General features: G+C 49.5%; 2 protein-coding genes across 4 annotated transcripts in view; one reads left to right on the top strand and one right to left on the bottom strand.

The window, feature by feature from the left end:
* Window positions 1–8,089, bottom strand: part of SAMD4B (sterile alpha motif domain containing 4B) — a 39,481-nt gene extending 31,392 nt beyond the window's left edge. Inside the window, exon 1 of one of the 2 annotated variants that reach the window (XM_079119341.1) lies at window positions 7,947–8,089. The gene's annotated coding sequence lies outside the window, so the exon portion shown is untranslated. The remainder of the gene's footprint in view (window positions 1–7,946) is intronic. The other variant, XM_079119342.1, reaches the window with a different exon arrangement.
* A 452-nt stretch (window positions 8,090–8,541) lies between these two features.
* On the top strand, window positions 8,542–18,017 carry GMFG (glia maturation factor gamma). 2 transcript variants are annotated; one of them, XM_079119377.1, is made up of 7 exons: window positions 8,542–8,721; window positions 13,236–13,332; window positions 13,445–13,494; window positions 14,331–14,380; window positions 16,743–16,825; window positions 17,629–17,702; window positions 17,830–18,017. In XM_079119377.1, coding segments are annotated over exons 2-7 (330 nt in total). In that variant the 5' UTR covers window positions 8,542–8,721; window positions 13,236–13,331; the 3' UTR covers window positions 17,902–18,017. The 2 variants fall into 2 exon arrangements, with proteins under 2 accessions (XP_078975503.1, XP_078975502.1); XM_079119376.1 differs by lacking the exon at window positions 8,542–8,721 and adding an exon at window positions 12,699–12,833.
* The last annotated feature ends 4,831 nt before the right edge of the window (window positions 18,018–22,848 follow it).

Raw genomic sequence — 22,848 nt, 5'->3', positions numbered from 1 at the left:
CTTCTTCCCTGGCTTGAAACAGGGTGAAGGAGTCCATACACAGGACATGCCTCTGGAGGTCAGCTCTCTTCATTCAGAAGCAGGACCTAGCTCAAATCCTGGCTGTCCTGCTGATACTTACTTGCTGTGTTGACCTTTGGCAAGTAACTCAGTTTCTTCCTTAGAGAAGCTTCTTATAAGAATTAAGTGAAACAATGTATATAAAAACACCTAGCATGATGCTGAGCACAGTTTTCACCCATCATAGACTGTCATGTGTCAGGCCCTGAGCTAACAGTTCTCTGTGGATGAGCTCAGTGATCCTAAAAAAATCTATTCTAAAAATATATGTAAGCAGCTGGGCACCATGGCTCATGCCTATAATCCCAGCGACTCGAGGCTGAGGCAGGAGGATTGCAAGTTCAAGGCCAGCCTCAGCAACTTTTCAAGACTCTCAGCAAGTGAGATTGTCTAAAAATAAAAAAGACCAGGGATAGAGTGCAGTGGTAAAGCATTCCTGGGTTCAATCCCTAGTATCAAACAAACAAACCAAATAAACAAAACCAAAAAAAGCTGAGTAAGACAGTGTATGCCTATTACCCCAGCTACTCACAAGGTTAAGGAAAGAGGATCACAAATTAGATGACAGCCTTGGCAACACAGCCAGACTATCTCAATAAATAAATATATATATGTTTATATATAAAAGCATGAACACATCACGTGCATGAGTATCTTTATCTTGCAGATGGAGAAACTGAGGCACAAAGAAAGTATTCCATTTACCCATGACTAAATGCACAGTTAAGCTGAGATTTTTCAAGGATCAAGCAGTTCGGTTTCAAAGCTCCTGCTTGGTTGTAACAAAAATGCTGCAGCACTCTGTAAAACCTCTTCCAAAGTTGGGCCTATGGGTACACCCTTCAATGCCAACATCTCTGGGTAAATAAAGGGTTGTATTAGCCTTCCTGCCCATTCTGAGCTCTTCTACAGCACTCACCCAGGCCTTTGGGGAATACTTATTTCATGAGCAAGGTAACAGGTGATATCACCATCCTAACCTGAGAACCGAGAATGGCAAAAGCCGAAGGAGTCTAATCTCTCTCTTGAAGGAGCCAACTATTTCCAGAAACTCCTCACATATGTACATTACACACACACACACACACACACACACACACACACACACACACACACACTACTGCCTTAATCTTTTGTATGAATATGAACAGTCCTGAGGGAGGGAAGGAGAGGAGGAGAGAAGGTGCCTCCGGAAGGTAAGCAAAACATGGGGAGCTCCAGGAAACCCCTGAATAGAGAAGAAGCTGGTGCTCCTCTCCTGTTTTTAAACCCGTTGAGCCTTCCCCTTTAAAAGTCTACCTTCTGATGCCTTTTGTGCACGTGTACTTTCCCATTTAGGAATGTAATCAACTCCGATAGATTCAACCATCACCTCTGTGGACAACTCAGAATTTTTTTAGTCATCTTTGACACTTTCCTCTTCCTGAAGATGCAGTCATCAAATCTGGATAGTTCCTTTTTATTTTTAAGATGCTGATGGATACAGTATCTTTATTTATTTATTCATTTTTATGTGATGCTGAGGGTTGAACTCAGTGCCTCACGTGAGTGCGCTATTCCTGAACCACAACCCCAGCCCCAGTTCCCACTGGAAACATAACCCTACTACTTATTACCTGCATAACTTCAGGCAAGTGACTCCACCTTGCTACACCTATTTTCTCATCTGTAAAATAGGTTTAACAACAGCAGTTGTCTTGATAGAGCTGTGAGACATAAATGTTCTATGCTATATTCCTTTCTCTAATCTCATCAAATCCTATTTTGTCTATACCCTAAACACTGGTTCTCTTCATCTTGACTACCACCACATTCAAGTCACCATTCCCTCACCTGGACAAATGGACTGCCTCTAACTGACCTTCCTCCTGCTTCTATCCTTGCCCCTGTTTTCCTCACAAAGACCAAGGTGACCTTTCTTAAAAAAAAAAAAAAAAAAAAAAAAAAAAAAAAAAATCATGTCACTGTCTTGCTTTAAAAACAAAAACAAAACCCTTCTAATCCAATCCTAACCCAATCCTCTTAACCAGATCTGGGCTCACATATGTCCCCATCTTCCTCACCTTCCCTGCAAGGAGTCTTTGATATTACCAAGAGGTATTCCATCAGAGGCTGCAGCTCTTTCCCAAATCACCTAGACCTTATTAAGAGTCAGAAGGGAAGGAAACGCTGTGCCTGTATTCACTACTGTCTCCACCTCCCAGCACAGACCCTGGCAGGGTCTTGAGAATCATCTGTGCTAAATTTGTCAAGCTTGCAGCAGTCCTTTCTCTGTGTGGTAATAATGGTTTGTTGAGAATATCCCATTCCCAGGTCTCCCCGCAACTGGTTCCTCTCATCTTTTTGGTTTATCAGACTCAATTGTCACCTCCTCAAACAGGCCATTTCTGATCTCTCTATACTGGCCGTCCCACCCTCTTTTTCACCTACAGTTTTATTTTCTTCATAGCATGTATCACACTTGGCTTTCTTTTATCATTTGTATGTCTCCCCTGCACCAGTAGGTAAGCTCCATAAGTTTCAGCAGTTCCTCTCAACTGTCTTATTCTCTGCTATATCTCCAGTACCTCAAATAGTGCTTGCATAAAATTGTCTAATGAATGAGTACAGGCGGGAGACACTTGAGACTTTTATACTCCATATTTCCCTCAACCAGAGTCTATTCAAGAAAAGTAAAATTCCACTTGTATCTACCTCCTTAACTCTCTTCTAAAGTTCTGAGCCCAGGAAATGCAAAGCAGAGGTGAAGGAATGAATGCCAGGACTCCTGGATTCCATACTGTGAAGTCACCATCAGGTCAATCTGTCAATCTGTTCACCTCATTCCTGTCTCTTCCAGTGAGATCTCAAAGGCAAGTCCGGTTAGGTCAGAGTAGCCATTAAATCTCTCTGGATTCAATCAATCAAGAGCAGATCAGGATTGGGATGGGAAGACAGTGCAGAGGGGAACTACCATTAAGGCCCAGAAATGTCATGGGATGGAATCACTGTCCTATTTGGTTCAGAAACCAAGAGATTGAGTTCCATCATACAGAACCCAAAACATGTCTCTAAGACTCTGTCATCATCTCACACTTATTCAAGGAAGAAACTGTTTCCAAACTGGTACTCTCAGGAAAAAGTTCTCACTTCACTGAGGCTAAGGAGGTAAGATTTAAACCTGGGAATGCTAAGGACCATCTCTGTAACCAGAAAGCAGAGATCTATTGAGGAAAAACTAAATTATCCTTAGGCTAACTAATGAGAAGACAATATTATTTGATTGTGGTGCTGTGGATTGAAATTCCCTTTTTAAACTGCTTTGAGGTAAGGTTCTATTGCTTACCATTTTTTTTTTGGGTGCTGGGGATCGAACCCAGGGCCTTCTGCTTGCAAGGCAAGCACTCTACCGACTGAGCTATCTCCCCAGCCCCTATTGCTTACCATTTTTAATCCTCATATCCTGGCTGATAGAAGCTACTTAATGCTAACACTTAGCACTTCTATAGCAAGGCACTGTTCTAAGTATTTCATGTGTACTAACTTGGTCCTGGTAACAATTCTATGCAGTAGAATATCATTATTAGCCCCCCCCCCCCTTTTTAACTGTGGAAATTAAGGACTAGAGGTTAAATTACTTGTCATAGGACACAAAACTGGTAAAGGATGATCTGGGATGCAAATCCTATCTGGCTTCAGAGTCTGCATACCTAATCAATACCATAATACCCCACTGGCACCCACCCCTATCTGAACTGAAAATCCAACTCTCTACAATCTTGGGGACAGACAGGTCCCAAAGACCTTCTATTAGTCCCCATTCATCATATGTAAAATGAGGACAATCAGAGTTTCCCTCCCTTGTAGGCTTCCTGTGAATGTGAGATGAGACAACACAGGGTAAAGTACTTAAAACAGTGCCTGGCTGATAGTTAACATTCAATAAACAGTAGTCAATATTAATATTACTCTGTAGAGCACTCCAGAGCTAGAATAGTACAGCTGGAAAATACCATGCAAATGGAAGAGATGTCTTCTTTCATCTCTGTCCATAGGTGAACAGAAGAGATACCACAGGTGAGAAATAAGGAGGCATCCTTGTTTGACCCATAGCTTAAGTTGTTTTCTCTGTTCGGAAGGCATCTCATTGCTGTTCCAACTCTTGTGGTACACTTCCAGCCCAAATACCACCTTTTCTGTTTAGTTTTTCCACATAAAGGGCTCCCTCTCACTGCCGAATTCCCACAACATATAATTTGTACCTCATGCTCTGCCTGGTATACCTGCCCAAGACAGCTACTGTACTGTGAAGCCCCCCTGAAGGCAGGCACCACTGTTTACCCAGGATCTCTTTCCTCTTCTCAGCCTTAGAGAGAAACAGAATCCCCTGGAAAAAAAAGGTGAGAGAGCCCTGTGGAGGCACCGTGCTTAAGGAAGCTGGGGTGAGGCCAGTCACCAGTACCGGAACTTGGAAGAGCTGAGCACAAAGCAAGCTCCCATTCACAGAAGCAGGTGGGACAGTAAGAGAGGTGAGAGGACTGGGTATAGAGAAGAAAAGAAGTGAGAGGAAAGGAGTGGGTAGGGAAGGAGTGCTAAACCTGGATGGGGAGTGAGAGCTGAAACCACGGGGCTGCCAGGGCTGCTGGGTCTCCAATGATTTCCAGTAACTCATGGAATGCAGATTCCACCTGGTGGATTCAGAGTAACAAGACACATCCCTGTACTTCCAGAGCTCCCAGTGTAGTGAGGGAGAGTGGTCAAGTATATAAAAAACTACCACAGAGAAGGTGAGAGGAACTCTAAGTACAATGGAGGGCACTTGGCAGTTAAGACACAGAATGAAAAGACCTGAAGGTGCCTCAAGGGGTGGGAGCTTATGTGGAGAGGGATGGATGAGATGAGAGGGACATATGTGTTCAAGCAGGGAGCAACTTAAAGAAGAAGCACCAAAGAGTCAAGGGTGGGCTGGAGGTGGAGAGGAGAAGCCAGAGGGAGAAAGTGCTGAGGAGGAGCTGAAAGAGAACCACTCACGGGCAGAATCTGAAGTACTATTGAGAGCATGGGTAACCCTGTGAAGTCATGATCCTTTCAAAGGAGGTTACGGAGTCTTGTTGGAGGATAGGAACTTCACAAAGGGGACTCCCAGGAAAATGGGGGTGGACAGGAGGGCTCAGAGGCACACGCTGAGGCATTTTCAGGAACTTTTTCTGGGGAAAGGAAAGTCAGCCTAGAGGGCAGAGGTTCTGAAACTTAAGCATGCATCAGAATCACCAGGAGGGTTTGTTAAAAACTCTCACTGCTAGGCTCTGCTCCCAGGTTTTCAGATTCAGTAGGTCTGGGTAGAACCTCAGAATCTGCATTTCTAGCAAGTGCTGCTGCTGCTAGTCCCAGGAACATACTTTGAAAACCATCACTGTATAGGAAGAGGTTCTTTAGTGAGGTATCTCTCAAGGTGAAAAGGAAGGCTTCTGAAAGGAAAACGGGGCAAGTCCTCAAGAAGTCTTAAAGGAGTGTTAAAGGTCTATCTCTGCAGGGAGGAGAGGTCTTTTCGGGTGGGGCCTAAAAAAACTGTCCAAGAGAAAACTCTCTGAACACTGGGATTTCCAGTGTGTGTGTGTGTGTGATTAGAGTGGGGAGGATCTTGAAAAACAGACACAGAGGACTGGAGGCAGAAGCCTGGAGGATACTGGAGCCTCTGAAGACACATGGGGGAAGGAGGCTCAGAACCCAGAAGGGTCTCTGAGCTGGTTTTGGAGGAATACTAATGGTAGAGACATGGTAAAGGAATATATATGTAAAGGTCCTAAAGGCAATAAATATGACAGTCCTGAATAAGCTTTCTTGGCGATATCACAGGATGAATCTGAGGGAGCATTCTGAGGAAGTCTCAAGAAGTGCTGGTGGTTGCTGATACAGAACAACTTTGGAGAAAATTCTCTTACGGGTATCTGCGGAAGGTGTAGTCTTCTGAGAGATCTCAGTGTACTGGAGTAGGGTGACAGAGGGATCTTTTCCCAAAAACTCCTCAGACATCTCTGATGAGGAGAAATCTGAGTGAAATCTCCATAAGGGCATACGGGAACCGGGAAGGAACCCTTCTGAGAGGGGCCTGGGAGTGTCAAGAGTAGAGAGTTTTTTTTTTTTTTTTTTTGATAGGACATTAGTAATATGTGTGGGGTCTTCTACAGAGGGTTCCAGCAGATTTGTGGGACCTCCAAGGGACAGACATCTCTAGAAAGGTCTCTTCCAAGGCCATCTCTGAGTAATGATTCAAAAGGGCTCCAGGGGTGTCAAGAGGGTCTCTGAGAAGGATTTCAAGGGCCATCTTGGGAGGGCTCTAAGAAGTTGCTGGGGTCCTCTGATGGGGGGGGTCTGAAAACTGTATCTCAAAGGGGTCATGAAGAGGATCTTGGAGTCTTATAGGTGTTGTAAGGAGGATCTTTAGAAAGTTAATCTAAAATAGGTCCACAAGGGGGGGGGGGCGCTATCAGGTTATCTAAGAAGAGACCTTATTTTTTTTGTACCAGGGACTGAAACCAGGGGCACTTAACGACTGAGTCACATCCCCAGCCCTTTTTCTTATCTTTTATTTAAAGACAGGGTCTCACTGAGTTGCTTAGGGCCTCACTAAATTGCTGATGCTGGCTTTGAACTTGTGATCCTCCTGCCTCTGCCTCCCCAGTCACTAGGATTACAGGTGAGCAAAACCAAGCCTGGCTCTAAGAAGGGTTCCCAAGAATATGAGAGATGATGAGCAAACTTTTTGGAATATATGGTGTGGTTTACTGGGAAAGATTTGGGATGTGTTAAAGGGGTTATGGAAAAAGGCTTTTGGATATGGGAGAAAAACCCTTTGGAGATTTCAGGCAATTTCTATAATTTTAGAATGGAAATAGAGAGCCTCAGGGAAAGATTGTTGGGGTACCTGAGGATAATAATCTCTTGAGCATCTCAGGGTGGGGAGATCTGGGGAACACGAGGTCTCTGGGACAAATTATGGGGATCTGCAGAATGATCCAAAGGGGTATGTGAAGGGATGCAATAGGGTGACGGGGGGTGGGGGTCCTCCAGATGAGTTTCAGGGACCAGGCATTTCAAGCTGGGTAAAATTTGCGGTGGGAGGTAGGGGAAGGAAATCTTCAAGGAAGATGTCCAGGTTTCATCGGGGCATTTGGGACTGTGGAGGGATACGAGTGAAAATCTGTAAGGAGATTTCTGGAATGGGGTGGGTGGGAGGAAAATTCTTGGGATGTGTGAGGGGGAGACTGCTGGGATGTGCGAAGCAGGTCTCCTGGGGATTTCTGGAATGCCAGGGGGTCTGGAGGCGATTTCGGGGGGGGGGTCTCGGAAGGAGAGAGGTTTTGGGGGTGACGAGGGCGGCTCCTAGGGGAGCAGTGAGACACTCTCGGAAGAAACGAGGAGTGGCCACCGCGGGATGTTTTTCGATCGGGGAGGAGGATGGGGACGCGGGGCCGAAGGGCGGGGGTCTGCGGGGAAGGCTGCCGGGACACATGAAGGTCCCGGGAAAGGCGGTTGGAAGGAGAGAGCTGCTCTCTGGGGAGGCCTTTCGGGCCGCGGGCGGCGGCCCCGAGGGCTTCCGGGGCTCTCCCGGCAGATCGGCGCGGCTCGCAGGGAGGTCCCCGGGCGGCCCCGGGGCGATCCCGAGGGCGTGAGGCGGTTTCGGAGGGAAGCTCCCGCAGGGGCCCGGCAGCGAGAGTGGCGCCCGGCTGCGGGCTTCTCTGGCGGGCCGGGCCCCCGGAGGCCCGCGCTCCGCGCCCGCCACCGCCCGCGGCTCGGGGTCCCTGAGGGGGCGGGGCCGCCCGCGCGGCCTGGGTCGCCCTGAGGGGAGCCCCGCGCGCCCCGACCCGCCGCCGCCCCGCGCCCGCCCGGCCCGGCCGGAGACTCACCGCCTCGGCCTCCGCCGCCGCCGCCGCCGCCGCCCGGGCCTCCTCAGGCCACCGCCGCCGCCGTCGCCCCCTCTCTGGCCCGCGAGCTCCCCTCCCTCCTCCCGCACCGACCACCGCCGCCGCCACCGCCGCCGTCGCGCTGCGTCACCGCGCCGTGCGTCACCGCTCCTGGCCCCGCCCCGACGGGGCCACCGCGCGCCGGCATTAGCTTACGCCCCGGTGACGAACGGCGCGCCAGCCAACGGGCGGCGAGGGCAGCCCGAAGGGCGGGAGGTGTGCGCCGAGAAAGGCGGGGTCCTGGCCAGGAGGGGAGCGACGGGGCTGGAACGAGGCCCAAGAGGCCCGCCCCCTCCTCAGTGGGATTGGTCGGACGCGGGGGTGACGGGCAGCCGGCCAGGTCTGGGGCTCCGGGCGGAGGGCGGGGAAGGGGAGGGGCGCGCGCCAGGTTGCCAGAGCAACGGGCCCGGCGAAGCCTGGGATTGGACCTCCAGGCCCGCAGGGGGCAGTCTCGCGCCGGTCTACCTCACCGCCCGGAGCCGAGTCACAATTCCTTATTCTGGCGTGCCGGGCCTTTTCCCCGCCCCTCTGACACGCCCCACCGAGGGCCTGCACCCCGCGGCGCCGCGGCTGGTCTGGGCAGTCTGCGCTCGGCTCCGGGGTTCCGGCGTCCCGCGCGCCATTCTCAGACCTGACCAGCGAGGCGAGGTCGACCCCTCAGACTGGAAACAGAGAGGGCGTACAAAGCGCTCGGCATAAAGGAGGCCGTCAATAAAGGGTAGTTGTTGCTACGACTTTTGTGGCATCTAGTTAGTCCACAGACTGTCCAGGATCGGGGTGAATCAATCAGAATGGGGCCGGTCCTCAGAAGGTTCTTGGGTGACACAGACGTGGCTTGTTACAGGAATGCAGCGCGGGTGGAGGGTCGACTTCAAGACTGGCTGTGGTGAGAAATGAGCTGCTGCCAGATGTGTGGCCACTGGAGGGAGTTCGGACCTGTCCTAAGGGCACTAGGGAGCCACGGAAGGGATTCAAGATGGGGAGGATCATGGTGAGTTGGGGGTTTTGGAGAGGTGTCTCTGGCTTATTTAGGGAAGGTGGATTAGAAGGAATGGCACTAGGACCCGGGAGTCTAGGGAGGCAGCTGGGGACAGGGCAAAAGCAGGGTTTGCACCAGGGCGGAACCGTGGGGAGGAGAAGAGGTGCAGGTGGGATGGAAGCCCAAGAGGTAGACTGAACAAGCTCTGAAACCGGCTGACTATGGAGAGTTTCGCGGGTAGGGGAGTCCGAGACAAAGCTTGAGCTCTGTCTGCGAGATTGGACCCCAGGGGAGAAGCTCGGTGTGGGGTGCCCGGCAGAAAGGCTGCACAACCATAGGAGCCTGAACCTTGAGAAATCGGGGCTGGAAACCAAGGTTACGGGATCATTAAAGATAGTGACCTAGCCCAGGGACAGGAGAAAGAATGAATGGAGACAGGACCTAGAGAACCCTGAGAAATGGGAACACTTGAGAAAAGGACCCTCTTAAGAATGACTGAGAAGGGACAGCAAGAAAGAGAGGAGAAAAATCAGCTGTGTGTGGCCTCAAATGCTGTAAGGAGGCTATTTCAAGCTGGGGTGGGGGACTTCTTGAGTTTCTCTGTCAAGATCTGCTCAAGGAGCTAGAAAAACAACAATGAACAAGACAAAACAAAAAGTCCCTGCTGCTGTGAACCTTCCATTCTATTTGAGGGACACAATACATAGGGAAATACAATGTAACTTGGTGATAAGTACCTGGAGATAAATAAAGCAAGCTAAAGGGATGAAGTGGGGCAGTCAGGATTTCAGATGGGGAGCGGTCTCTATCAGGTGGAATTTGAACAGATAGCTGAAGGAATGAAGGGGTGAGCCAAGAGGGAAAGAGTTGCAGAAAAAGGGAACAGCACGTGCAAAGGCCCGGTGGCAGGGTCATTTACAGAATCAAAGAGGCTAACATGATTGGAGCGGGGTGAGCCCCAAGGAAGATAGTGGAGGACAAGGTCCAAAAGGAAGTGGTGGTAGGGAAAATGCAAATACATACAGTTTTCAAGGTCACTGTAAGGACTTTGACTTTTACCCAAAGGATATGGGAGCCATGGGAGGATTTGGACAGGAGAGATGTCTTTATATATATATATATATATATATATATATATTTATTATTATTTTTTTACCGTGTTGGGCATCCAAGCAAGTGCTCTGCCACTGAGTTATATACCCTAGGGATGTCATCTGATGGGTTTTTTTGAGGCTCCCTTTGGAAGTTGTATGAAGAATAGATGGGGGATAAGGCAGCTACCAAATCCAGGCAGGAGATGAAGGTGGTCAGACCCAGGAGATGGGCTTAGACAGGGAGAAGTGGGCAGGTTCTGGTTATATGCCAGAGTCCAGAGCTGACAAGTTCCCATCTGCGTAGCAAGAAGAAAGAAAGGTCAAGGATGCCCAAGATGCGGGTGGAGATGTTGATCTGGCGTTCAGGGAGAGCCTCAGACTGGAGAAACGATTAGGGTTAGGGTGTCCTGTCTGGAAGTCTGGGTGAGGTCAGGGCAAAGAGAAGGGGTGCAAGGACTGACTGAGCCCTGGGGCGCTCCAGTGTTAGGAGAATCCGCAAGAGACTGAGAGGAGCAGATAGAGTAGGAGGAAAACGCAGCAAGTATGTCGTCCCCTAAGCCAAGAAAGAAGGCGTTGCAGGGAACAGGTAGGGGTTGCCTTTGCTAATGAAGACTGAGAATTGACTGTTAGGTCCAGCACCACGGACGGCTTGGTGACCCACAAGGGGTATCAGTGGAGAGGGGCAGGGGTGAAGCCTGGTTGGAGAAGGCTCAAAAGAAAACCAGGAGGGGGAAATAAGAAGCGACAAATGCAGATGATTTGTTTAAGAAATTTCGCTGAAAAGGGAAGGAAATGAATGAGCAGTAGTTGGGGCAGGGGGAGATAGGGTTGGTAGTTTTTAAGATGGAAGAAATATGCCTGTAATCCGGGCTACTTGGGAGGCTGAGGCAGGAGGAGTGCAACCTCCACAACTCAATGAGACCTTGTCTTAAAATAAAAAATAAAAGGGGCTGGGGACCTTGCTTAGTAGTAGAGCACCCCTGGGTTCAATTTCCAGTATAAATAAATAAGTAAACAAAGAAAGGAAAAAATGAAGAAATGACTGAATGAATAACACCGCATGTAGGCTCAGAGGAAAGATCTAGAAGAATTGATGACACAGATGAGAGAGGAAGAAGAGTCCCAGAGATACTCTAGAACAGGTGGGGGTGGGACTGGGTGCAGGTGGAGGATCTGCCCAGTATGTTGAAGGGAAGTCAGCGTGGTGAGCAGAGTGAGGCGGGACCCTGGGAAAGTTCTCTATGGTTTGCTTGTATTTTCTCACTAAAATTAAAAAAAAAAAATTCCTTTCATTTCTTCTTTATATGACAGTTATGATTATTATATTGATTTTTTAAAAAATTTATGTGTATAAGTAGGTCACATTACCTAGGAATTTCATTTTAAGATGGGAACGAGGGCAATATAAAACTTTTTTTTTTTTTCATTTTGGTGCTGGGGATTGAACACAGGACCTCATACACGCTGAGCACATAAGCACATTCCATACCACTAAGCCAGATCTCTAGCCCCGCCAAACACTTTTTTAAAAATATTTTTTAGCTGTAGATGGTCACGGTACCTTTATTTTATTTATTTTTAATGTGGTACCGAGGATCAAACCCAGTGCCTCACACATGCTAGGAAAGCGCTCTATCACTGAGTCACAACTCCAGCACCCCCCAAACACTTTTATTTTTTAAGAAGAAGGGGTATGGAGCTGGGCATGGTGGCACACACCTGTAATCCCAGCTACTTAGGAGGCTGAGGCAGGAGGATGGCAAGTTTGAGGCCAGTTTCAGCAATGTAGTGAGACCCTGCCTCAAAATTTAAAAAATAAGTTGGGGAATGTAGCTCAGTGGTAGAGCACTTGCCTAGCTTTGGCAAGATCCTGGGAGGCTTGATCCCCAGAAACAAGTGGGGTACAGGTCTGATAGGACTTAACTCCATTGTTGTAGGGTCTCAGAAGCCATTATAAGGTCCTTGGGTTCATGAGTTTGAAAGTATAGGGAAAAAAAAATCTCCATCACTCAGGCAATATGGAGGTGCCTGTCCATCAACGATGGATGGGAATAACTAGCAAAAGTCTCTGCGCTCCCTTTTCCTTAACTCTGGGATTCACATATTTCAGATAGGGATAAATAACCCAGGAAGGCTTCTTGGAAGAAGAGAGGAGCAAGAGCCAAAGAGCCATTATTAACATCTATTTTTTTTTTTTTTTTTTTTTTGGTACCAGGGGTTGAACCCAGGATGCTAAACCGCTGAGCCACATCCCCAGCCCTTTTTATTTTTTATTTTGAGACAGTGTTTCACTGAGTTGCTTGGGGCTTTGCTCATTTGCTGAGCCTAGCCTCGAACTTGCAATCCTCCCGCCTCAGCCTCCAAAGCCACTGGGATCACGGGTGTGCACCCTGGTGTCCAGCTCACGCTCACTGTGATGAGCACCCCTACCATGCTGGAACCGTGGGGGAGCTATTTTGTCCTCATGGCAATCCCAACTCAGAGGGACAAACTTACATATTTAGGGTCAGTCACACAGACGGGCAGTATAAGAACCCGGGTCTGAGTGATCGCAAAGTCTGATGGGTCCTGGCAGATGAGGGGAAGGAAGGAGGGGGAGGGCCTGTGTGACAGTTGTCCCAGACGGGCATAAACAGGATGTGGTGTTGGACGAAACCTTCCCCCTGCCCCACAGCCCGCCCCCCACGGCCCTGGTCCCCACCCCTAAAAGACAGCGGAACTGAAAAAAGAAGAGGCCTGTGGACAGAAAAGACCATGGTCGGGGGGCAGAGGCCCAATGGGAAGGGCTAGGACTGGGCTGGGTTGGGGCTGGAGGGCCCCTGGGGAGGGTCCACTGTGGGATGGAGGTCACGGGCAGGGAAGGGGGCCCGACCTCAGTAAAGAACTTGGCCAGGGGAAGAGAGATGATGGCTCAGCTTATGGCTGAGGCAGCCGTCCCTGGGTGTGTCCCCAGGTGTCCTCGAGTAGCCCACGGGGACCCACAGGGAGGGCTGAGGTTTAGCTTCTGCCTCTGTCCCCTGGCTGTGTCCTGGAGAAGGACATTGTGCCTAATGTTCACAAGAGCCTCAGATGGGCTAGTGGGAGCCTCCTCTTCACTGGTCTGGGGAAGGAGCGGGGCTGAGGCCAGGCCGGCTCAGCTCTTCCTGGTCCCTCCTGCAGTCTGACTCGCTGGTGGTGTGTGAGGTGGACCCAGAGCTAAAGGAAAAGCTGAGGAAATTCCGCTTCCGAAAAGAGACGGACAATGCGGCCATAATAAGTGAGTGACATCCTCCCTGACAGATAGGAGGGGAGGGGACACACAGGGAGGACCGGGCTAGGGTCCCTTGGGTGGGAGGGGTGCCTCACCCCCATGTGTCCTGCCTCCCCAGTGAAGGTGGACAGAGACCGGCAGATGGTGGTGCTGGAGGAAGAATTTCAGGTGAGAGGCCGTGTGAGGGGACCCCCAAGAGACACAGGGTGGGGCCTCGGGAACACGAGGGACTGGAACTGATTCACAGAGCCCCACACTGGGGCCAGAAAGACCTGGAGTCCAGTTCCGGTGCAGCAGTGACCCTAGGCAGGGGACTTTGCCCAAAGTTTCTCTGTGTCCTCTGTGAAACAGGGGAGAATAGATCTACCTTGTGGTATTGTTTTGCAAATCCAATGATTTAATCCTGGTCATGGGTTTACCAGGCCTGGAACATAGTATATGCTCAATAAAGTGATAACGCTAATAATACTTCCTGGGCACTTGAGTTTCCAGACAATAAAAAGTTAGAAGGAAACTTACAAATGGACAGACCTCACCTCCCGCTCATGTCCTTACTCTTTTTATCAGTCATATGGGGCCATAATGAAGCTTCTGTCATCAAAAGGATTTATGAGGAGGTCACGGAGACTGGGGCTGGCACTGTTGGCCAGGGGAGGGGGCCTCGCTGTGAGCCGGGCTCTCTTAGGCACCCTAAAAGGAAGTAGTTATCATGGGAACACAGATTCAGATCTGAACTCTGCTGCTTAACATCTGCAATCTTGGGCAAGGGCCTTGACGTCTCTGGGTCTTGGTTTGCTCAACAGTCAAGTAGGCATAATAATAGGATCTACCCCACAGGGTTCTGGGAGAGCCCAGTGAATTAATCCACGTGTTTTCCTTAGAATAGTGCTTTGGAAAAAAAAAAAAAAAAAAGAGAGAGAGAGAAAATAGTGCTTTGGCTTATACTAAGTGCTCATTTAATGATGGTCATTTTTGTTTTCTTCTCTCCCTCTCTTTTGCCTCAGAACATTTCCCCAGATGAGCTCAAATCTGAGTTGCCAGAGAGACAGCCCAGGTACCCTGAGGGGAGGACCAGGCACCCTGAGGGGAGGACCAGGCTGTGGGAGCGGGGAATAATGGAAGTACTGGCTGAGGACTGCTTGGCCCCCATTCCTGTGTTGTGAACTCAAGATCCTGCATTTGAGGCCAAGAGTTCATATTCTAGAACTCTTTTTTTCCCCAGAACTAGGAATGGAACTCAGGGGTGCTTTACTGAGCTACACCCCATCCCTTTTAATTTTGTGACTAGTTCTCCCTACATTGCTTGAACGTGCCTCAGCCTCCCAAGTGGCTGGGATTACAGACACGTGCCACTGTGCCTGGCTGACTTTGTTCTTTTTTTAATAAAAATTTCCTTCTTTTTCCATGCTTGGGAATGCTTTAGGTAGCAAGATTTTTGTTGCTGCCGTTGTTTGTTTTTGTGGGTCTGGGCTGGAATCTAGGGCCTCCCATGTGCTAATGACAAGGTGAGATCCTAGGTGAAGCCACATGGGCTGGTGCTTTTGTGAGGAAGAACTTTTTAAGCATTTCCACAAAGTCAATCTCTTTAGATAGTGCACCTCAACTGAATTCCTTTTGGGTCTCGCAGACTCGAGGTGTGAGCTGGGATCAGCTTTGTGGGTGATGGAGGGTGGCATGGATCCACTCAGAGGGATCCTAATACCTGCAGAGGTCAATGTTGACATTCTTTGTAGTTTTGTCTTTGAACTTGGTTTTCTATGCGCTCTGGTGGGCCAGTGGAGCGTGAGTGGGGGCCTGGAGCCTTGACTCACCTGAGACCCCACCTCCCGCCACCTCCTCTGGGTAAGTTCTCTGCTGCTGTCCTGCCGGCATGAGGAAGTCAGGGCCTGACCCACAGCCCTGCAACACAACTTCCAGGGGCCTCCTGTGGGCCTCTGCTCTCCCCCGCACCCCCCAAGTATCCTCATGGCCCAGAACTCACAACTCTAGCCCGGCATGGTGGCGCACACCTGTAATCCCAGCGGCTTGGGAGGCTGAGGCAGGAGGATCATGAGTTCAAGGCCAGCCTCAGCAATTTAGCAAAGCTCTAAGCAACTCAGCGAGACCCTGTCTCTAAATAAAATATTAAAAAATGGGCTGAGGATGTGGCTCAGTGGTTAAGCGCCCCTGGGTTCAATCCCTGGTAAAACACATACACAAAACCTAACAACCTTAAATCACAAATTTATAACGATTCTAGTCAATATAGAGAATGACGGCAGAAGAAAGGAAAATGTTTCCCTGCTTTCATTTTATTTTATTTTGGTACTGGGGATGGAACCCAGAGGAGCTTTACCACTGAGCCACATCCCCAGCCCTTTTTATTTTTTATTTTGAGACAGGGTCTTGCTTTTAAATTGCTTAGGGCCTCGCTAAGTTGCTGCAGGGTTTGAACCCACAATCCTCCTGCCTCAGCCTCCCAACAAGGACCTTGCCTCTTCATTTGGTATACTGGGCTTGGGCAATTATGTAGCCAGCTCTGGTCAGCACCCAGGTGCTAGTACTTCGGACAGGACTGCACAGTGTTTGAGCATCACTGGTGCTAAATTCCCTGGGTTCTAACCTTTGCTCTATCCATAGAACCTTGGGTCAGGGCTTCTGGGCCTCAGTTTTCCAATTTGCATTTTGTAAATAACTATAGCACCTATTTCATAGGTTGATTATGAGTTCAGTGAGCCCCTACTATTATTAGTACATATACAGATATGGTTGTGTGTATACTGCAGTGGTGGTGATTAAACACAGGGCCTTGTGTGCACGAGGCCAGTGATCTATCACTGAGTTATGCCCCAGAGGAGCCTACTGCTATGATTACTTGTGGTCCTGAGGATTGAACCCAGGGCCTCACTCATGCTAAGCAAGTGCTCTACCACTGAGCTAAATCTCCAGTCTTTTTTGGGGGGAGGGGTTTACTGGGGATTGAATTCAGGACACTCAACCACTGAGCCACATCCCCAGCCCTATTTTGTATTTTGTTTAGAGACAGGGTCTCACTGAGCTGCTTAGAGCCTCGCCATTGTTGAGGCTGATTTTGAACTCGAGATCCTCCTGTCTCAGCCTCCCGAGCCGCTGGGAATACAGGAGTGCGTCTCTGCATGCGGCTCCCCAGCCTTTTTTATTGATACAGGATCTTGCCAAGTTGCTGAGGCCGGAGTCAAGTTTACGATCCTCCTGCCTCAGCCTCCCAAGCTGCTGGGATTACAGTTGTGCATCACTGCACCCAGCCACTACTATTATTTTCAATCATTCATAGTATTTAAAGTCAGTGTCAACCCTCAGCTCTCAGTCTCAGACAAGGGTCAGGCCTGTGGACTTGTGGGGTGGCTGTTGGGCCTGGGCTGCATCCTATCCTGAGTGTGATCCCTTTCACGGTACAGGTTTGTGGTCTACAGCTACAAGTACGTGCACGAGGATGGCCGCGTATCCTACCCTTTGTGTTTCATCTTCTCCAGCCCTGTGGGTGAGACATGGCTCTACCCTTCCTAAGGAACGGGTCCTGGATTCTGTGTATGGGGTGTGTAAGCAAGAGTATAGAACGCATGCACGTACGTGAACGTGTGTAGGTGCCTGTGTTGATGTGTGTGATTATGTATATGTGTGCAAATGTGCACAGGCACCTGTGCTAGTAATGTGAACATTGGCCGGGCATGGTGGCGCACCCCTGTAATCCAGCAACTCAGGAGGCAAGGCAGGAGGATCGCGAGTTCAAGGCCAGTCTCAGCAAGTTAGGGAGGCCCTAAGCAACTCAGTGAGACCCCGTCTCTAAATAAAATACGAAAAATGGCTGGAAATGTGGCTTGGTAGTTAAGTGCCCCTGGGTTCAATCGCTGGTCCCCCCCAAATAAGTGTGAACATGGGGGCATCGGGCTGGGGTGCAGCTCAATAGCAGAGCGCTTGCCTAGTGTGTAAGAGGCACTGGGTTCCATCGCTGACACTGAAATAAAAAAAGGATACAAGCGGGAGAACATGCCAGAGGCTGTGTGAGCGTGTGGCACGTGGTGTGTGAGCAGTGGGCGGGGCTCCGGTTCACCAAGAGCGCCCTCGGTCCTCAGGCCAACTTAGAAATCTCTGTCTGGCCCCTAAGTCGTCTCCAGAGTCCCTCACCACAAACTGAAGTCCCCAAACAAACCTAAAACCTTGAAGTACAGCCTTCAGGGACCTCCTAGAACAGCTTCTGAGACCCCCTGAGGACTCCAGGCCTGCGGGACATTACTAGGGTTTTCGAGAACACACCCCCGTAGTGCCTTTCTCCTTTCTACGCAGGCTGCAAGCCGGAGCAGCAGATGATGTACGCAGGGAGTAAGAACAGGCTGGTGCAGACGGCGGAGCTCACAAAGGTGGGGGGCACGCGCCCTCGGGTGTCAGGACCAAGGGCCCCAGGGCTGGTCTGAGGGAGGAGGGCGGGAGCAGGGCTCCTCCGTCTGGGTCCTCAGGGATCATAATGCCGAGATTCTCTCTGTCCAGGTGTTTGAAATCCGAACCACTGACGACCTCACTGAGACCTGGCTCCAAGAGAAGTTGTCTTTCTTTCGTTGACCTTTGAGCCAGGAACTTGAACTCATGATGTCTGGGTCCCCAAGAGGACGGAAGACTCAGACCCCCTAGGATCTGAACATTCATGACTGTAAAAAAATTAAAAGTGCCCGAACTCAGCGGTGCTCAGTTCCTCTTGTTCCGTTTCTACCCCCAAGCGTGACTCCAGCCGACAGTCCTTGCAGTTCCAGCCTTGTGCCGGCAGGGGGCGGGCCGGCCTAGTGGTCCAACCGCTGGGAAAGGACACCTGTTAGAGAAAAGGAGGTGCCTGCAGTTTCTTAGGGAGGCTGGGGGTGCGTGAGACCTAGGTCTCCTGGAAAAAGTGGGGGAATAGCTGGACGCATGCACTGGTCACTCCTAGGGGGAAAAAGAACACCCAAGAGTAAAGGAGGTGGCGTGTCTGTTTCTCTCCTAGTTTCCTCCACTCCCAAGCTCTGGGCTTTGCAGACAGGAGTGGGCACTCAATGCTACTTTTCGCAGCTGAGCCCTCAGGTAGAAAAAAGTTCAAGTCCAAGGAGTTTCCGAAGGCTCAATCACAATCGCTTCAGGGTTTGGGAGTTGCTGGGGTGGATGACTTGGAGAATGGACAGGCCTAGGGTCCAGGATCATGGGACTCAAAGATGACCCAGAACCCCGGTGTACCCCGAGGGGCTGAAGAGTCCCGTGGAGGGACTCCTTTGATTTTTTCCTCATTTCTTCTGGCATCTCTGGGCATTGACTTCTCTCAGGTCTCCTGTCTCTGCCTCTGAAGGACACTTATGGAGCACCCATGATGTACCAGGTGCTGAGAATTCTGGGATGGGCGAATCTTTTGCCTCTCTCTGCTTCTTGTCTGCCATCGTCCCTTCTCTATCCCCAGGTTCAGGGACCTGGGAACTCCCTCCCCCAACTTCTTTCCAGGTTCTCTGTAGAGGTGGCTGTTGCCATGGTAACAGTGACACAGTGACCTTGGACCTGGGTTGCCCTGCCCCCAACACCGGTTTTCCTGGGAGAGGGTCTAAAGGCCTCACTCCAGCCCTCTCCTCTCCTTCCCTATCATAACCCAAGGTCCTCTCACCACAGCATTCTGCCCCAACCCTTGTCCCCCTGTGTCCTTGCCCTGCTGTGCCCTTGGCCCTAGTTAGGACAAGTTCTTTCCATGAGAGGTTCAGGATAGAATCACTCTACACTGGGCCATAGAAAAATTCCCCTGCCTTCAATTTTCTGGGGTGTCGAGTGGAGCTCCCTTCTTTTCTCTTAATGTTCTCCGCCCCCCATCCTTCTATCTGTCCCACTTATCGCAGCCCCAGTCCCTGATAGATGGAGATGGGAAAGGAGGAGGGCTGGGGATAAGACTGGTATTCACCTAAGACGACAAGGAACTGGCCTGCAAAGGTCAGAGAGGCAGAGGGACTTGTCCAAGGTCATACACTTACATAATCAAATAAATTATAATTGCTAATTCTTCTGTTGGGGGCTTCCTAAGTACCCGGTACTTCTACAAGTTCTTTCAAGGTATTAACTATTTTAATTCTTACAATGGACCATTAAGTTATCACTAATTTAAAGATGAAGAAACTGAGGCACAGAAGCCAAAATTAGTCGCTTGCAGCCACATGGCTAGTGATCTGCACAGCTAACACACCAGCTCCAGGTCACCCTGTGATCAATGGCTATACCCTCTCCTAGCAAGAGATTTAGAGAACCATCTCTTCCTCTTCCTTCCCCTCCTCTCTGCAGTTCCCACCCATCCATTGCATCTGGGCTCTTGATTGTAAGTAATCCAATCGGAAGGGAGCATGTACAAGGACTTGCCCAATCAGAAACCAAGAGTTTGGAAAGCAAAGACCAATCAAAGAAGGAGATTCAGGGAGGCAGTCCAATGCAGAGTGGGTATGGCCAGAGTAGTGGAAGGACCAATCAGAGAGGCCAGAACAGAATCTGTTATCCAATGAGGAGACAGCACATGGGGTGTGGCTTTGGGTTTAGTATGACTCCTCCAAGGGGCGGTATCAACCAGGGACCACATTTTCTAGTTCTGCCGGCCTAGCTTTGAACTCCCACAGATCCAAGCTCCTTAATTTTAAAAAAAAAAACTTTTTTTAGATGTTGATAGATCTTTATTTTATTCACTTATTTGCATGTGGTGCTGAGAATCGAATCCAGTGCCTCACACATGCTAGGCAAGTGCTTCACCACTAAGCCACAACCCCAGCCCCCCAAGCTCCCCAATTTTTAAATCTGGCCTCTAAACTTTCCCTGAGGGACTTCTCCCTTCCAATTTTGAATGTGAGCATGGCTTATATTTCAAAGTCTGATTCTGGTCTTTAGGGAGGAGTCGAGAGGAGAAAAGCCAGTGTAGGCAAGAGGCGCCATTCCTAGACCCAAAGTTAGTATGCTTTCCGTGTGGAGGCTAAAGCAGAAGGATGGGGCTCAGGCTGAGGGCTCAGGCTGTGGGTGGGACCTAGGTCGAGGAAATCTGAATGTTATATACTTTGGGGTGCTCCCTAAGCAGTGTAGGCCTCGTTTAAGTGGACTTGGAAGTTATTCATAAGGGTCAGTTTGGGCTGGAGTTTTTGCTGTGGGGCAGAGCCTAAAGCAGGGGGTGGAGCTTAGGTTTGGGGCGGGGCCTAAATTGTTGGGGACTAGGATTGGTGGTGGATCTATATTAGGAAGTCTGGGTCGCTGCGGTGGTGCACACGCCTCATGCCAGCTACTCACAGGCTGGGTCAGGGAGATCCCGAGTTCAAAGCCAGTCTCAGCAATTTTACGCTCCTGGGTTCAATCCCTGGTACCAAAAAAAAAAAAAAAGAAGGAAGTCTGGGGTAGGATGAGGGATGAGGGTCCCATGGAAACAACACTGCCCACTTCCACCTGTTGCTCTATTCTTCAGGCCAATGAGCAAGCTCCCTGACCTCACAGGAACACCCCTTCCCTTTAGTGACTCCAGGTTTGGGAAATGTTGCTGTGGTACCTGAGGGGAGTTTGCAGTCGGCCTGGTTTCCCAACCCTTTCTTTCTTTCTTTTTCTTTCTTTCTTTCTTTTTTTTTTTCTTTTTCTTTTTAATATATTTTTAGTTGTCAATGGATCTTTATTTTATTTCACTTATTTATTTATATGCGGTGCTGAGGATCGAACCCTGTGCCTCACACATGCTAGGCAAGCGCTCCACTACTGAGTCACAACACCAGCGCCCCCCACAACCCTCTCTTAAGGGGCACTCAACACATTTACTGAATATCTACAGGTGCCAGTCTCCAGTTATCACTTTCAAAATGATAACTAGAGAAAAAAAAAATTGGTGTCCACGCCATGAAAAGGCTTACCTTTCAATGACTAGAAAATAAACAATGAAGCTGAGCATAGTGTCACCTGCGTGTAATCCCAGCGACTCAGGAGGCTGAGGTAGGAGGACCGCAAATTAAAGGAAGGCCAGCTTCTGCAATTTAGCGAGACTGTCTCAAATCAAAAAATAAAAAGGGTTGAGTATGTAGTTCAGTAGTAAATGCCCCTGGGTTCAATCCCTAGTATAAAATAAAACAAACAAACAAAAAATGAACCACTAAATAACTAAGCAATAAATAGAAAAACAAGGAACCAGTAAGATCCTTTCAGAAAGTGGTAGATGTTATGAAGGAAAGTGATGCGGTAGAAACAGGAAGACCTGTTGGGGCTCTTTGCTGCCTCTTTAGTCTTTAGAGGCATCCTCCTGCTTTTTTCCCCTCTCCAAGATTTATTATGAAAAATTTCAAACCTGTAGCAAAGTTGAAATAATTTTACAGTGAAGACCCATATATCTACCTCCTGGATTCTACCATGAACAGTTCATAGTCCTTGCTTTATTACCAAGTCGTCCATCAAACCATTTTAATTTTTATGCATTTCAAAGTCATTTGCAGACATTGGAAAGCATGGTGGGACCTGAGGGGGGTGTGCATATGTGTGCCTGTGTGTGCGCGTGTGTGTGCGCGTGCGTGCAAATTGGGGATGAAAAAGGAAGGTCTCCCTGAAGAGATTACATTTATGACCTGAATGAAGAGAAGGAGCCAGCCCTGGAAAGAGGAGAGAGAGCAGGGCTGAGGGGCTGCTGGGAGCTGGGGGAGCAGAGAAGTCCTCCCGAAGCTGGAAGGTAAGAGTGGCCGATGAGGCCAAGAAAGGGCAGGGCCCAGATCCTGTGAATAAGGCTGCCTCTGCCCCAGTCTCCGGCACTTTGGTTCTCCATGTTTGTATGTCTGTTTCTTTTATTATCTTTTTTCTCACACCAGCACCACCCCTTTCCACACCTGTCCAGTCTAGGCCTGCCCTCCTTCTGTCATCTTCCCTTCTCGTTCATCCTGTTCTACCACTTACTCCCTGTGAGATCTTGGGCAAGAGACCAAACCTCTGGGTGCCTCTCTTTTCCTCATCTGTAAAATGGGGATAGTAATGGGACCTGGTCATCATGGTTGCTAAGATTGGATGAACTTCACACAGATATGTGAAGCACTTAGAACCACAGCTGGCACACGCTGGTGCTGCGTATTTGTTCACTTTTGGTGTGCGTGTGTGTTTTGTTCTTGTTTGGGAACAACCACTGGGGATTGAAGCCAGGGCCTTGTGAGTGTCAGGCAAGTGTTCTATAACCACAGTCCCAGCCCTGGGCTTCCACGCTCCATTAGGAACCACAGGGGGTGGGGTGGAGATGAGGCCTGTGTGTGTGCGGGGGTGACATGTGGAGGCTAGACAGTGTGGAGATTGTGTGTCCCCGGAGGCAACTGGTAGTTGTGAGTGGGATCAAGGTTCATAAAGGGAGGATCTGCAGGGGTGAGCTTGCTCTGGGTCCAGGGCAGGCCTCATGGTGGCACAACTAGGAAGAATATACAGAAGGGGTTTGGGGGAGGATCACCATACAGTAGGATCCAAAATGGGAATGACTAGAGACTTCAGAGATCTGGGGGACTGCAATAAGACATTTCAAAGCTGGAGCAGTGG

Source organism: Sciurus vulgaris (assembly GCF_902686455.1).
Source record: "Sciurus vulgaris genome assembly, chromosome: 17".
NCBI lineage: Eukaryota > Metazoa > Chordata > Mammalia > Rodentia > Sciuridae > Sciurus > Sciurus vulgaris.
Note: the sequence above shows the minus strand (reverse complement) of the source record. Positions and strands in the feature narration are given on the sequence as shown.